This window comes from Pleurodeles waltl, chromosome 5, assembly GCF_031143425.1.
Source record: "Pleurodeles waltl isolate 20211129_DDA chromosome 5, aPleWal1.hap1.20221129, whole genome shotgun sequence".
In the NCBI taxonomy this organism is placed as follows: domain Eukaryota; kingdom Metazoa; phylum Chordata; class Amphibia; order Caudata; family Salamandridae; genus Pleurodeles; species Pleurodeles waltl.
This window is the reverse complement of record NC_090444.1, coordinates 891390772-891407509: the sequence shown is the minus strand read 5'-3', so window position 1 is coordinate 891407509 and position 16738 is coordinate 891390772. Positions and strand designations below refer to the sequence as shown.

General features: G+C 42.0%; 1 protein-coding gene across 4 annotated transcripts in view; it reads right to left on the bottom strand.

Annotated features, from left to right (window-relative positions):
• Positions 1-16738, bottom strand: part of SPAST (spastin) — a 465871-nt gene that overhangs the window by 208556 nt on the left and 240577 nt on the right. For all 4 annotated transcript variants that reach the window (XM_069235003.1, XM_069235001.1, XM_069235002.1 and 1 more), the window contains one exon: positions 11231-11322. In XM_069235003.1, coding sequence (XP_069091104.1) covers positions 11231-11322 — 92 coding nt within the window. The remainder of the gene's footprint in view (positions 1-11230; positions 11323-16738) is intronic.

The window sequence follows — 16738 nt, the reverse complement described above, 5'->3', positions numbered from 1 at the left end:
TAAGAGAGACCCCAGGCTTTGGCAGTGGAATCAGCACCCTGTGTGCCCATTCCACCCAAAAAAGTTTCACACGTCGCTTTGGACAAAGGGTATTAACTATAAGATCTCCCAGAAAGAGATCTATGCTTGACTACTTTGCAGCTTCCGGGACGCCTACCACTCCGATATTATTTCTCCTTACCCTTCCTTCCTGGTCTTTCAGTCTGGCAACAATCATTGAGTGCTGTTTCGTAAGGCGTTGTACTTGTTCTTCTAGTCTCTTAGAAGTGGACTGTAGCACCTGAATATTGGTCTCAGCTGTCAACACCTTGTCGGACATTTTTTAAAAGTCTGCTCACAGAAAGAAGACGTTGGTAGTCACTGCATCTAGTTTGGGCTCCAGCGTTCTCTTCAAGTCTGATATCGCTGCCATGATGGCGCTCAGAGAAGGCTCTGCCACTTCTAGCGTAGCCTCTTCTGGCCCTTTGGGTGGAGGTTGCTGTTTATGTACTGCGTATTTGTCCATTTTATTAGATTGTGTAGGGTCCAGGACTTTAATTTCATGTTGGTGTCTTGTTTTAAAAAATTTGCAGGTTTGCTAGGTTTCTCTAGGTGCCGGCTGAGCTAGAGGCTAGGAACTTTGCAAAGTACATCTCAGATTTCAATGTAATGTGTCCATTTTGTGTTTCCTGTCGTGAGCATTAGGCCTACCCACGCAAGTGAGGTACCATTTGTATTGGGAGACTTGGGGGAACACAGAATAGCAAAACAAGTGTTATTGCCCCTTGTCTTTCTCTTAATTTTTTCCTTCCAAATGTAAGACTGGGTGTAAAAAAAAAAGACTTCTATTTGAGAAATGCCCTGTAATGCACATGCTAGTATGGGCACCCCGGAATTCAGAGATGTGCAAATAACCACTGCTTCTCAACAACTTATCTTGTGGCCATTTTGGAAATACAAAGGTTTTCTTGATATCTATTTTTCACTTTTTATATTTCAGCAAATTCATTGCTGTATACCCGGTATAGAATGAAAACCCACTGTAAGGTGCAGCTCATTTATTGGCTCTGGGTATCTAGGGTTCTTGATGAACCCACAAGCCCTTTATATCCCCGTAACCAGAAGAATCCAGCCGACGTAATGGTATATTGCCTTCCAAAATCTGACATTGTAGGAAAAAGTTAGAGTAAAACGTGGAGCAAAATGGCTGTTTGTTTCACCTCAATTTCAATATTCTTTTATTTCAGATATTATTTTCTGTAGGAAACACTTTTAGGATCTACACAAATGACCCCTTGCTGAATTCAGAATTTTGACTACTTTTTAAAAATGTTTAGCTTTCTGGGATCCAGCATTGGTTTCTCACCCATTTCTGTCACTAACTGGAAGGAGGCTAAAAGCACAAAAAAATAGTAAAAATGGGGTATGCCCCAGTAAAATCAAAACAATTGTGTTGAAAAATTGGGTTTTCTAATTCAAGTCTGCCTGTTCCTGAAAGCTGGGAAGATGGTGATTTTACCACTGCAAACCCTTTGTTGATGCCATTTTCAGGGGAAAAAACACAAGCCTTCTTCTACAGCCCTTTTTTCCCATTTAAAAAAAAAATAAAATCTTTGCTGTATTTGGCTTGGTCTTCTTCAGGGAAACCCACAAAGTCTGGGCACCTCTAGAATCCCTAGGATGTTGGAAAAAAAGGACGCAAATTTGGCAAGGGTAGCTTATGTGGAGAAAAAGTTATGAGGGACTAAGCGCAAACTGCCCCAAATAGCCAAAAAAAGGCTCTGAACAGGAGGGGTTAAGGCCTTCCATAAAAGCTTTTATGACAGGAATTGTAAACAAAGAGGTATACTGCCTGTTTTGGAGGTAACCCGATATTGCTGTTAAATTAATTTTAATATGAGTATGCAAGATTTGTTTTTTGTAAGTAAAGCAAATAACAGACAATATCCTGTATTGATGCCTTAAATGGATCAATGTTTTTGGGTTGACAGTAATATACAAAATGTTTCCATTTAGCTGCATAGCACTGTCTAATTGTAAGTTTGTGTGCTTCCCTTAGAATGTCCGTACATTCTGATGGAAGCTGTAGCTATCCAAACTATGACCTCAGGAGCCAAATCGCCAGGTTGAGCATACTGGGATTGGAATGCCTTGTTTGACCTTTGTTTTGAGTCAAAAGGTCTGGTCTGTTTGGGAGCTTGTGATGTGGTACTACAGATAGATCCAATAGTGTTGTGTACCAGTGTTGACGTGCCCACATGGGAGCTATAAGTATCATTGTGAGGGAGATGTGACAGATCTTTTTGACCAGAAACGGAATTAGTGAGAGAGGGGGAAAACATAAGCAAATATCCCTGACTAATTGATCCACAAAGCATTGCCATTGGATCGAGGGTGTGGGTTCCTGGGTGCGAAGTTTGGGCATTTTGCGTTTTTGCTTGTTGCAATCATGTCTGATGTTCCCAACATGCAAAAGTACTGTTGAATCACTTGTGGGTGACTCTCTCATTTATGTATTTGTTGCTGCGTCCTGCTTAAGAGGTCCGCTAGTTGGTTGCGTATCCCTGGGATATACTCCACTAGTAGTTGAATGTGATTATGAATTGCCCATTTCCAAATTGTTTGTGCTAGAAGGGACAATTTAGATGAGTGTCCCCCCCCCCTGTTTTTGCCGATAAAACATTGTTGTCATGTTGTCTGTCCTTACCAACACTGTTTTGTGTATGATCTGTGGTTGGAATGCTTTGAGTCGTAGGAACACTGCTAGCAATTCCAAGTGGTTTATGTGGTAAGTTTGTTGAATTAAGTCCCATTCTCCATGTATAGTAAGACTGTTGAGATGGGCTTTCCAACCTGTCATTGATGCGTCGGTGGCGATTATGGTCTGTGGCACAGGGTCCTGAAATGGCTGCCCTTTTGATAAGTTGGTGGGATTCCACCATTGCAGAGTGTTGTAAGTTTGGCAGTGCAACAACACTAGATTGTGAAGTTGGCCCTGTGCCTGAGACCATTGTTGTGAAAGACACTGTTGTAGGGGTCTCATGTTTAGACGTGAATTGCGTATTATTGCTATGCAAAATGCCATCATTCCCAACAGTTTCATGATAAACCTTACTGTGTAAGTTTGATTGTATTGTATCTGAGATTGTGTAAAGCTTGAATTCTCTCTGGGTTTGGGTACGGTAATGCTGACTGAGTGTTCAGAATTGCTCCCAGATATGGTTGTATTTGCGCTGGTTGCAGATGAGATTTTTGGTAATTTATTGTGAACCCTCGACTGTGTAGTGTTTTGGATGTATATTGTGTGTGCTACTGACAGGTCTGAATGGTGCTGGCTTTTATGACAAAGTCATCCAGATAGGGAAAGACATGTATATGTTGCCTTCGAGGTGTGCTGCAATTACTGCTAGGCATTTGGTGAAAACCCTTGGTGCTGTTGTTACTCCAAAGGGTAGCACTTTGAACAGGTAGGGCTTGCCTGCTATCACAAATCGAATGTATTTGCGATGTGCTGGACATATGGTAATGTGGAAGTAAGCATCTTTTAAATCTAATGCTGTCATGTTGTTCTGTTTTTGTAGTAGGGGAATTACATCCTGAAGAGTAACCATGTGGAAATGCTCTGAGGGGGATGTACTGATGGAGGGGTCTGAGATCTAGGATTGGTCTGAGAGTACCATCCTTTTTTGGTATAAGTAAGTATAGAGATTATACACCTGTCCCTTGCTGAGGTATAGGTACCATATCTATTGCACCTTTGAATCGGTGTTATTGTACTTCTTGAGGTGTTCTAGAGAAATCCTGTGCGAGCGAGGGGGAATGTTTGGTTAATTAGAGATGAGTTCTAGGCAATAACCCTTCTGGATAGTTGAAAGCACCCATTGATCTGATGTAATGTGCCATTGTTGTTAGAAATATTCCAGTCTTCTTCACACAGGAGATGTATACTGTGTGGAGATGTGTAGAGAGTCACTGTTTGGAGGAGGTGGAGGCACCTCTTGTGGCGGTGGATTTACCTCTACCTCTAAAGTTGTTTCCTTTGAAAGACCCTCTGGTGTAATATTGTTATCCCAGCTTTTATTGGGATGTAGAGGGCACTGATATTGATGGTTTAAAACCACCTCTGAATTGGGGCTTACAAAAAGTACCCAGAGCACGTGTAGTATAAAGGGCACCCATAGCCTTAGCTGTCTCAGTCTTTTTTCAATTTTTCTATGGTGGTATCCACCTCTGGGCCAAATAAATGCTTTTTGTCAAAAGGCATATTGAGTACTGCCTGTTGTATCTCAGGTTTGAACCCTGAAGTTTACAACCATGCATGCCTTCTGATGACCAGAATAGTGTTAATACCCCTTGCTGTGGTGTCTACTGCATCTAGGGTGGATCTAATCTGGTTGTTGGAGATAGCCTGGCCCTGTCACTATCTGCTGTGCTCTTTTTTGGTTTTCTGGTGGGAGATATTGTAAGAATTCCTCCATCTCTTCCCAATGAGCTATATCATATCTGGCTAAAATAGCCTGGGAGCTGGCAATTCTCCAGTGATTAGCAACTTGAGTTATCACTTTCTTCCCTGCTGCATCAAACTTGCGGCTTTCTTTATCGGGGGAGAAGCATCCCCAGTGGACTGGCTATTTGCCCTTTTTCTTGCTGCACTAACAATAATAGAGTCAGGTGGTAATTGTTGTGTGATGAAGAGTGGCTCTGAAGTTGCAGCCTTGTAATTTTTGTCCACCCTTGGTGTAATTACCCTATCCTTCACTGACTCCTTAAAAATGTCATCTGCATGCTTAGGCATGCCTAGGAGCATTGGTAGGCATTGATACTTCTTGTGCGTAGATGATAGTGTGTTAAATAGAAAATTATCCTCTATGGGACCTCAGTGCAACTGCACATTGTGATATGCAGCTGCCATAGCAATGACCTGATTATAGGCAGTGGTGTCTTCAGGTGGAGATGGTCTAGTGGGGTATAAATCAGGAGCATTCAATGGAATAGGGTCTGGGTCAAACAAATCCCATGGGTCTACATTGTAAGGAGTGTCACCCATATTAGCCCCCTGTGAAGAAACTGGATTGCGGAGAAAAATGTGTAGGTGAAGGTGGTGGAGTATCAGGTGGTGGAGAAGCTGGAAGCAAGGGATAATGTGGTTGTGAAGGCTGATGTACTGCCTTTGGTTTCTCCTTGTGCCTGAATATTTTTGCAGGTGAAGGCCCAGCTCACACTTTGATACATCTGGCCCTATATCTTTAGTCCAATAGGAACCCTAGCCCTAGTGCCAACCAGAAGCCTATTCCTGACAACCAATCAGAACAGTAAACATAAACCTTTAGCCCAACAGGAGCCCTAGCACCAGTCAGAATGTAATCCCTATACTCTTAACACCAGTAGGAAATCCTATCCCTAAAGCCAATCAAAACACAAACCCTAAGCCAACAAAAATACTAGCGCCAACAACCAATCACAAAAACAAATACAGCAACCAACAGACTTACAGAAGGGCCAGGTTATGTTAAACCCTGGCACCTGTGGAAGGGAGGAGAGAGGTGCTCCTCTATTCAGAATCCCCTTGCAGACAAACGGGCACAATCCATGCTTCCAAGCTAGCAGATCCTACGTTTCAGGTAAGGGACAAATTTGACACCACTGAAATACTGTTTACCACACATTCAAATATATGACTTTTTCCAAGGCAAAAACAAGTGGTGCAAACACTTTCCAAACACAGTTTAAACCACAGAGCAGATTAAGCAGTCTCTTACACACACGCTAGTTAGCCAGTGAGATGTATGCAGCCTTTTGTAAAAAAATTAAAAATACAAAATAAAAATAAAAGGCGGGGGGAGAAGGGAGTAGCTTAATGCAGTTTTTGTTTAAAAAAAAAAAACGAGGAGGAAAAAATCAAACAGCCACGGGTAAAAATCAGCAGTTTAAAGGCACCAAGTTTGCAGAAAAACAGGAAGACAAATGATAACAGACAAGGGTAGGGAAAACACGTTTTTACAAATAACAAGAATACAGGGAAAGTCTGTGGTCCTACCAGCCTTCTAAGACACTTGTTCACTGGGATAATTTAGGGCGCAGAGTAACTGGGCTCACAAAACACACTAAACTATACCTGCACGTCTTCTGTTGGTCTCTCCATTTAGGACTACTCATAAGAATTAAAAAGCTGATTTAAGGCGAGTACATGACTTAATGATTGAGTCACGAATGAGGTGACTTTCCTGAAACATGTTACTCTTTTGTGCCTACGCCAAGTATGATTCACATAACTCTTATTACCACTGGTGTTTCTCGATCACTGTAGGTGACATTGATATTTTTCAAGCTTTTAATTGGTGACATGAAGGAGTAGTTTTTGCACAAGTATAATTGTTTCTATGTGGGTATGCATTTTAATATAGAAATATACCTCTAAATATAATTGAACATGTCTGGACATCCCCTATCATTCCCAGGGTCCAGATGTGAGAAATGGTGGTCTGCCTTGATGATGACCTCATATAAACAATTGGGGCCATATCTTCGATGGTGAAATGTGTCCACAAAATTTCATGAGGAAGGTGGAGTGGCCATTTCCAAATCTATAACTACATTGAACATCAAGTTTTTAGAGAATGAAAGGACTGAGACCAATAAGAAATGGGACTGCATATATAAAATCCACTCATTTATTTTATTTGGGACTTCATGAAGTGTTTTAAAGCAAACCCAAAAATGTCATCTGTGGGTAGCTCTTCATTTTTGTTTTGCATTGTTCTGAACAATGTATAATGTTTTTGTTCAAGTCATTTGATATGTTTAAATAATTGTGGTACTTATCTGATCTATAAACTGGATGTCTTACAACTTGTCATAACAAAACTATTGTGTTATATACTCAACTTGTTTGTAGGGGATCGCTTTTTTAAAATAGATTTATGTTGTTGAGTTTACCACTAAACTATGTTTATAAGATCAGTTTTTTGTGTACAATGTAGAATGCAATTGAGTAATGAGTTGTGAATAATAGGATTCATTGTTACACACACAATTCATGTGCTTGCGATGTATTTAATTGATAGCCAGTAGGTGTTCTGCATGTTCTTGTTTTGATTGATTTCTCCCCCATTTAGGTATTACAGGATCAAACCCCAGTTAGTTTTGTTTTCCTATTTCAGCACATCAAGTGTAAGAACATCAAATCAGGTTCTCCTACAGACCCATGTCTCCCTAAACTTCTGCAGTCCACTCTAGACGAACTGGCAAACTATTTGGAGAAGCTTTTTAATCACATCTTGGGTAATGGAAAATTCCCTATGCCTTGGAAAGAAGCTATTGCAATTCCTCTACCAAAATAGCCTAATGCAGACCTCGAAGATTTTAAGAACTTCCACCCAATCTGTCTACTACCACCCTTGCAAATATTTTAGAGAAATATGTGAGCCAAGAACTAGTTAAGATTTTTTACAGATCACGATCTCCTGGACCCTTCCCAGAATGGTTTAAGGAGTAGATGTAGTACAGAGTCGGGGCTAATGATAACAGCAAACTGTTTCAGAACTCAGGTGGACCAGAGTGGGGTGGGACTGCTGTCTTGGTCATGGTGGATCTGTCGGCGGCCTTCAACACAGTCTCACCCAAGCGCATGGTCCAGTGTTTACAACAGAAAGGTGTGGACAACATAACTCTTGAATGTTTACATTATTTTGTTACAGGCAGACGTCAAATTGTTAGCTGTGATCAGTATGAGGCTAAGGCTTTCAATCTGTCGTGTGAGATGCCACAGGGCTCCTTGCTAAACCACACTATTTTTAATTTGTGTGTGACAACCCCCCCAAGCAGCAGCCTTGGAGAGGTCTTTCAGCTTTCCAGATGTTATCCTACACAGACAACAGGCAAATCATAGTTTCCCTTACAGACAATTTGCCTCTGATGGCTGATAAATTCAAACAATGCATGGTGGCCACAAGAAGCTGGATGAGGGACAGCTTTTTAAAACTTAACGTGGAGAAGACCTAAGTCATGGTATTCAGAGCACAGCAATCTATTAGGTTTGAGATATAGTGGCCAGATTCCTGTGGTCCCATATCCTCTCCTGTGGAGTCAGTTAAAAACCTTGATAGTCTCAGTTATAACTCCCTTACTTTCAACATGCAGGTCAATAAAGTCTCCAGCACCTGTTTCTTCATTATTAGAACCTTAAGGAATATCTTTCCATTCATCCCAGCAGATCTATACAAATTAGTGGCAACTGCGCCAATTACCTTATGATTGGATTACTGCAATACTTTATACCGCAACATAAGCAAATCCTCTCTGAACAATCTGCAGATGGTGCACAACGCCAGCATGGTTTATACTGAATACCCTGAAATATATCTCAGTCAAGGAGGGGAAACCTCCACTGGCTACCAGTCAGGAAACAGGTGATCTTTAACGTGGTCAGCACAGTTTTTCTGGCCTTACACCAACGGGATTCTCTGGCCATCAGGTCATCCTTCAGGTTGTACATGCCTAGTAGACATCTGAAATCAGCATCCAGCAGAAATGTGGTTGCCCAGAAGACTTGAAAGGCCATATGGGGCTGTCACGCATTTTCCATCACTGTTGCCAAGCTATGGAACACCCTACCTACTTATATTGTAGAGATCAATTCCTTTTCTTCTCTCAGAAAATACCCTAAAACCTGGCTATTTTCATCTTGCATTGGTAGATAGCTTTCAGGGTAGGTTCTCGCTTTTAAAGTTTTGCCTTGTTCTTCTATTTTGTATAACTGTCTTTCGGCCCCGTTTCTTACAAGGGGCACCGGTCTCATAGCTGGCTTAGTGCCTTAATACCCCTGGGTGTAGTGTGCTCAATAAAAGTAATTTCATTTCATTTCACTTGGCTGTGGGTGCTGGGAAACCTACAAAAATGGCTGTAGAGGAAGCTTTGCATTGAAGGTCCACTGAGTTGGTTACTGTTGGAGGTCCCACAGAGTCTAGTGTCATTGAAAGGTCAACAGTCTCAGTGGTAATCCTCTGTAAAGTTGAGCCTCAGAGGGACAGGTCTTTGACCACTGTACTATAGGTAATCCTCAGAGTAGTACCTAGGATCCTTTTATCCTGTACATGTTGTTCTGATGGTGCATTTTACTCTCTGTCTTGGCCATTGTCGGAGATATATTGTACATTCAAATGTGCAGGACCATAAGTGGTCCAAAAGTCTTGCTCAATGTTGCCGTCTTCCGATTCCAGTGTCCAAAATATGCACCAGTTGTTGGGCTGATACATTCAATTGTGATTGAAGGCTGGTGAGTACTATTATCTCCAGTAATGCAGAATGGTATCTTGTGGAACTATTTCTTGCGCGGACTTCAATGAGAGACGGTAAAAGCATCTGCTCCCTACCACAGACTGAATACACTAACAGAAGCAGATGACATGCACTGCTGAGGTAAAACTGGAGATGTTGAATGAATGCACAGCTGACAGGACCACTGGCAAAGTCAAAGGAACACAGTTGAGACCAGGGAAGCAAATGGCTGTTGAGATGCAATTGCCAGCAATGAAAAGCCAAGGGGGAGACACCTAATCAAGCTGCCAATGCCAAAACGAATACCATTAACAATGGTTAAAGTGGGAAAGAAGAGCTTCTACCGAGCTGCGTTTTTACAACATTGTGGGCATGGAATGCTCTAAAGACATTTTTGTGACAACAAGGTGATGGATGGAAAGCTTGAATTAATCTCAGCCGCTGGCAATCACTGGAGATGCATCCCAGTTCATGGTTTTTCGCCACCTCAGATTGGACCCAGCCATATGCAAATCAGTCTTGACCCACCTCCCATAGGCCAGGTCCTCCAGCTATATTTGGTTGATGAGTCCTAATAAGAGTGAAATGGTCCTCGGTTGTGTTCCATTTCAGGGAGGACCTGGCCTGGCAGTTCAAAGCTGTATTGTGCCCTTTGCAGCAGGGTCAAGACTAAGTTGCATATGGCTGAGGCCATACTCAAGTGGCAAGGAGGGTGAAAAATGATGGATTGGGATGCATCTCCGAGTCATCAGCAATGGTGGAGTTAAATCAAGCTCTCCATCCACCACTTTTTTTTTTTATGTCCTAAAAATATTTTTGCCAAATTTTCAGGATGTGATTACTCAAACAAGGGGGTGTAATTCGTAGTAGCCATTTATAGATGCCGATTTTGAAACTCCAGCTCTGGAAGACCTAGTTGCTTTGGTTATTGGTTCTTCACAGAAGTGAAACGTGCAAGTAATCATCCATATAGCACAGGGTATTCCCATGAGTGGCCAAGGCATCCTCATCCTTTTTTTCTTGGAGAAATAAGGCCTGTCTCCTTTCTCTGTACCAAGGGTTTAAAAGGAAATATACAAATGTCACAATGTGTAGCTTATATATTTAGGATAGAAGCAGTACAAGTGCTATGTGTGGGTTACCAGCAAATATTCAGGGGTTTTCATAAAAAACATAGTCCTTACTGAAGTGCTTCTTTATACACTTGTAAAGGAGTGTCTGCATTGGTCAGGCAGAAACACAAAAACAAAACTACAGACTGACTGCAAGGTGTAGCTGAAGTTAGTCAGATCCAAAATACTCAGATACAAACACAGAAAATCCTGGGATAAATCCAACTTCTGCAGAGAAAAGTAAAAATAATTTCTGGGATGCCCTCACATACAATTTGTGGTAGAGGTCTGCGGTTTGGTGGCCTTCAGGAAAGGGGCAGCTCAAGCACACTGACCTCATAGGGCAGTTTGGATACTTTCAAATTAGGCGAAACAGCTACTATGCAAACACTGTTTCGGCCTACTGGCATGTTAATAGTGTTTATTGTAATAATATAATAATACTAGGGATTCCCAGCTTGATAACTGAGAATGATTCAAGTATGTGAATCTAGGAAAGATTCAATGATGGAGAAGAAGTGTTTCTCCATTGTAAGCAGCTTTAAGGAGTTCAATCTTTACTGCTATCCAACGGTTCAGAAAATACTCAAGCAATAGACAAAGGGCATTCTAGACTGAAGGGCTTCCTTTTGGTGAAGCATACAGGGCAGACATTGTAAGACAGCAGACTGAATACTAGAGTTTGAATACTCTGGAAATATAACGCAGGAAGCAACCCATTTAGAACTGTGTGTCTTACGCAGACTCTTGACCTGTCTTCTCTCTTCAAGCAAAAAACCAAGTGAATAAATGACTTCAGAAAATGCATTCATAAAGTAATTAACAAATTAAAAGGAACTTAAGCATAATAGATTATCACTTACACCATCAAATTCTATTAAAAATTCAGTTTTCAAACGCCTGCTTGCATCATGCTCGCCTTCCCTTCTTTCACACAGAAGACTGTCCACCTCATCTGAAATAAAAAAAATTGCAAGAGAAATAACACATTAGCCTTGGTCTTGGAGACAGTTACTGCATTATCCATTATTTCAACTTGTTCGTAGACTTACAACTGAGTAACAGCTTCTACCACATGCAATGCTCCATTCACCACGGTTACCACACTCATTTAGAGCAGATATCTCAAGCCCATTCTTTCCACCCTGCCCATTCATTTCTTATTGGATCCCCTTTCTGTTGTCCACAATGGTTTCAAGGCTCTGTGTCACTGTTTGCAATTCTGTAATCTTGACTTTCAACAAAGCCCCTCCAAGTGTAAGGCCTTGGTCCACGTAGTGTTTTAGAAAGCACACAGTCTCCATTTCTGGTTTTAGCCATGGAAGACTTTTGACAACATTATATTAGGATTGTTCCTTGGAAAAGGCATTTTTAGTAGCCTCTCTGCAGGCTAAACTCTGAGAATTCCGCTATTTTTGTATACAAAAAGTCGCAAATGCGACTTTAAAAAGTCATTAATGTTGATGGTTGTGGGCAGAAACTTTTTTTAAATACCTTTTTTAAAGGCAAAGTGAAGAAAAAGGGTAATGTAGGTTTACGCTTCAAATGACAAAGCTGAAAAGTGACATTGCTCCTTTAAGGGAACCAACATGGTCTGTTGTGTCAGGTACCTTGGTTCACTTTGACAGGACCTAAGGATAATGACTGATGGGGAAAAGGTTCTGTCCTTTGTACTAGGGAGAGAGCAGGATTAATTCAGAGTTCGATGAATTCATGAAGGAGGGCATCATTGGTGAAGTTCCACAGTTGCTATGTAGGGTTTGACGCATGGTTAGAATTGTAGGTGACCAAGGGCTCCTGCTGCTATAAGGGTCCTGGAGAGGCAAGAGGCAGGGCATTTGGCCTGGCCATGGCATTGTTTTTCCAAGGCAGCCATCTTCGACTGGGAGCCTTACACAGGGAAGGCGCAGTAGGACTTCATAAAAATCGAACAGCCAACAACTGGGATGCCATCATGGCTGACCTGCACACTGGGCAAGTCATTGCGTAGGTCAGCCATAATGGCGTCCCAGTTGTGGGCTATTGGGTTTTTACGAAGTCCTACTGTGTCTTCCCTGATTAAAGCTACACTTTCAGTCTGTGCCCTTTTAGTGAGCGATTGTATCCAGGATGTGAGTGTGGTGGATCAGGTAAAGACAATTGCACACCGATAAAGCTAGTTACACCAGGTATGGCTTATTCCTTTTTTAATGAAGTTCATGTACTCTTGATTGACATTCATATTTAATGTGTTCGTGTGCACTGCAGCCAACCTCAATGATGAAAGTTTGGTGAAGAAGATTTGGCTGTGGAATATGGAAGAAAAGTTTAATCTGCAAGAAATCTTCTTATGTAGAGATTCTTATAAGTGCAATTCTGAGAGACGTAGCCTTTCAGGAGAAATCAAGATCATAGTGACACTAAAGTACACAATTTTTAGGAGACTGGTTGGGATCAGGGAGATAGTCTGAAAAGCACAGACATTTCCTGGACCACCTTATCAAAAGAAAATATTTCTCTTCAGCCTCTATTGGTAGAATCTAGAGTGGATGTTTGGGCATTTATGGTGGCAAATGCATCTATTATGCACATAGCTTAATGTGTTTTACAGCACTTAGTCGTTTAGCATCCACTATTTTTTTTTTAAATGACGTGCTGAGAGCATCCCCTTCTGCACTGCTCTCTACCTGGAAGGTAAATTGTGATCTTGCTCCTTGCAGTGTGGTAGTACACAGTTGTCTGCCTGAATGAGTACTAAATTAGACTTGATAGTAGGAAAGGAGGACTTGTGAGCTAAATACACTGCTCTGAGCTCCTGAAGGCTAATGGGGTGTGAACTTTTGATCTGGCACCAAATGCTTCTGGGTCAGGAAAGGATCCTTGACGCTTGCCAAGCCTCTCAGAAGCATCTGTGACGAAAGACAGATGGCTGTTTGGATCGAAAGAAACTCCCTGCAAAAGGGTCTTTGGATGATATCACCATAAGAGTGATTGACGAACTGCTGGTGTTATGATCAGCCTTCCTTCGAGGTGTCAGAGCACTAGTGCCATTGACCTTTCAAGTACTTCTGGACAGGATTATGCAGAGAAGTGCATTCAGCATTATGAATCTGAATGATGTCATGGAACCCAGAATGGTTACAATTTGGTGAGTTGCAGGATGTCAGTCACATCTGAGGTATATGTATATACATTCTGTACAGCCTATAGGTACAGGGGAGAAAATGCAAGTGTAATTTGGAAACAAGTGTTGCTGGACACCTTCTTAACCAGCACACGTCACCTTCCATACGCATCTGTCAACTGATCCCCAGATACGCCTCCCAACATAGTCTTGCCTTCCTGGGGGGTTTCACACGATCTTTTTTCTGGGCCTTAAACATGAGGATTATCAGCCTGGGACACAAAACCATCTCCAATAGCATACCTATTGCAGCCCTAGCAGGAGGAGCCTGCCAGGGAACTCTCACCACATTTCTCTGGCTGTTTTAGCCAATTTACCATATTGCAAGAATTCACCGGAACTTACACCAAATTGTTCTTGTGCATCGGTGAAGGTTACCCAGTCACCCAGTTCTAGATTTCCAGGTGTGCAACAGTCACCCTCATTGTACTACAGTCATATCTCTGCCTATATTTCTAAGGGTTGTATCCAATTTATGTCAACTGCTCTAGAGAAAGGGGTGGTGCCATAAACCCTGTTCACCACCACCACCTCCCACGCAAGCAAGTGCGGTATGGGGCACAATGCATGGACTACTTTCAGATATGTTGCCTCTCTAGTGCAAAAGGCAGTGCCTCCCAGCATCATCCTATTCATTAGTACATAAAGGCAACGAAGGAGGAACAACATCTTTGCATCATCACCCATCCCATTATTGTGTTATAAAACTTTACTGATGCCCGAGTCCCTCCAGATGCAGGCCTCATATTACAGTGGTATTGTTTTCCCATCATATATGCTATAGTTACACCAAGGCATCAAAACATTCCATCTCCCATTTAAGACCCCCCTTAGGCAGGTTGATAATTTTCACCCTTGCCAGACACCCCACTGCAAGAGTACCATTTTGTCTGCACCGATTTCTATACCGGATACCCGACCAAACAACTGAAGTGTATATAGCAGTACAGGTACCAAAATGCGAGGCCTGGTAAGATAAACCAGCGTGTCATTACATATAATGACAACACATGTATCGCATCTGCCAACTCCCACAATGTTTCCTTAGCTTTATTTCCAGAGGCTCAATGGAGAGGGCAAACAGCAACGTCAGATACCTCATCTACAGATCTGACCCCTGCCATCAAGATTCCCATACAATAATTTGACCTGTGCCAAAAAGTTAAGTCCAGAGCCCATTTTGTGTGAAACATGCATCGTAAAGCTCCAGTCAAGAGTGGGGAACATTTCTTTTTTTGTATATATCAAGAGCTACTAAGGAAGAATTCACATCTGTCCACCCGAACTCATGCAGCATGGGATTTATTCATCTCAGATTCAGCTTTGTGTTACGTCTAGGGAGAATTCCACCCTTGTCTTTATATACTGTAACTAGCAACAGTCTCTCAGCCAATAAATTTGTCAGTACTGTGGCATCCATATTGATCACGGATAGAGGTCTATAAGAGTCAAAGTATTGTGGGTCTTTCTCCGGCTTTGTGACCATTACTGTAATTGCCTCGTTCATAGGTTGTGGCTAGATGGCATTCTGCTTTGCTTCAGCAAACTCTTCCAACAATTTCTGTCAGTACTCCAGAAAAGGCTTTGTAAAATTCCAACTGTGTACCATCCAATACCTGGGTTTTTCACCCCAACACTGACTCGATAGCTTCTAATAACTTATCTTTTTAGAGCTCTACTTCCAGCACATTGTGATGGTCTCTGCGATTATGTGCGGGATTGCCAAGTCACAGTACCACCATCATGCAGTGCTCCTGCTGTAGCAGATTTTTAAAAACAATTTTTTTAGATAGTTCGGCCAAGCGCCTCAGCGGGGCATTGTTTTTTTATATCCAGATGGGTTACCCATACTCCCAGACTTACAGAACGATACATCAGAAGAGAGGGCATGTCCTCCTTCAATAGCCAAGCCAGGGGCTTACCAGTTTTGTCCCCTTCCTTAAGAAGTTTGTCTGTACTCCTTTAGTGTGTGTTTATTCAGCACATCTCTGGTCACCCCATTTCCCACTTAGCTTCTACTACTTCGGCTGGTGTCCAGTTCAGTTAACTCTCATGATTGTAAAAGCATCACCCCGACCTCAAGCTGAGAAGGTCTGATTTTGTAAAATCCTAATTGTCTTGCCCAGGGACTCCCCTCTCAATATGACCTTCAGGACAGTCCATTCTCTGACAAGATGCCATACCACCACCACCCCAAATTAATTCTGCAATATATTTGGAGGGATTCACTTATATGAGTTCTGAATGCTGTATCCTGCAATGACTCTGGGCTCAGGTGCCACGTTGGTGTGCATAAGCGCCTTATTGCCTTCAAATGAAAAACAAAAATCAGAAGAGGTGTATGGTCCTATAGCAATCTGCCAAGATAGCATACCTCAAGTATCTGAAGCAACAGAGCGTCCGCAATTAATATATCAGGGGTCTTCAAACTGTGGGGTGGGCCCCTCTAGGGGAGCCTTAAGTGATCCCACGAGGGGGCCCCAGGCTCTGGCCAAAAGCAGAATTATGCTGATAAAAGGGCTTTGTTTTAAGGTGGAATACTGAGCAGCAGAAAACCGCTCTGTAATGGGCCATCAAAAACCTGTTTTGTCATTTACATTTAAGGTGGGGGATTGTGTCAAAGGAGAAGGGACTTCAAGTACTCTTTAGAACCCCTCACCCCCACATCTAATAATCACACTTTGGATACTGTTACATGTTAGTAAAGCGTGCGTTACCAGAATAGTTTGGCATTATGTATTTGATTGCATTTTTAAAACAGTAACAGAACTTAACTGCAATATTTAAAAATAAGTGTAGACATATTTAAACATTGCTAATTTAAAAGAGCATAGTGAATAATTCAGAGGGGGGCTCGATTATTCATTAACAAGTTTGAAGACCACTGTACTATATGATGAATCTACAGAAGGCATTGTGCGTTACGAAGTGACAAGAATATTGCCTGCCCTCAAGATACAACACCCTCCACACATCCACCCTTCCCACCATTTCTACTAACGCCCTTGTCATGGCTGCCTTTGTGCCCAACTTCGGCAGGCCTCTGTACCTTTCTCCATGTAGGATACAGCTAAAATCACCTGCTCACAGAAGTGGTATTTCTATAAATGGGGTTATCAACAAAAGTATTTTCCAGAAAAACATTACTGCCATCCACGTTCGGTGCATATCCATCCAGGAGGCACACCTCTTTCCTATGGAGAAAACC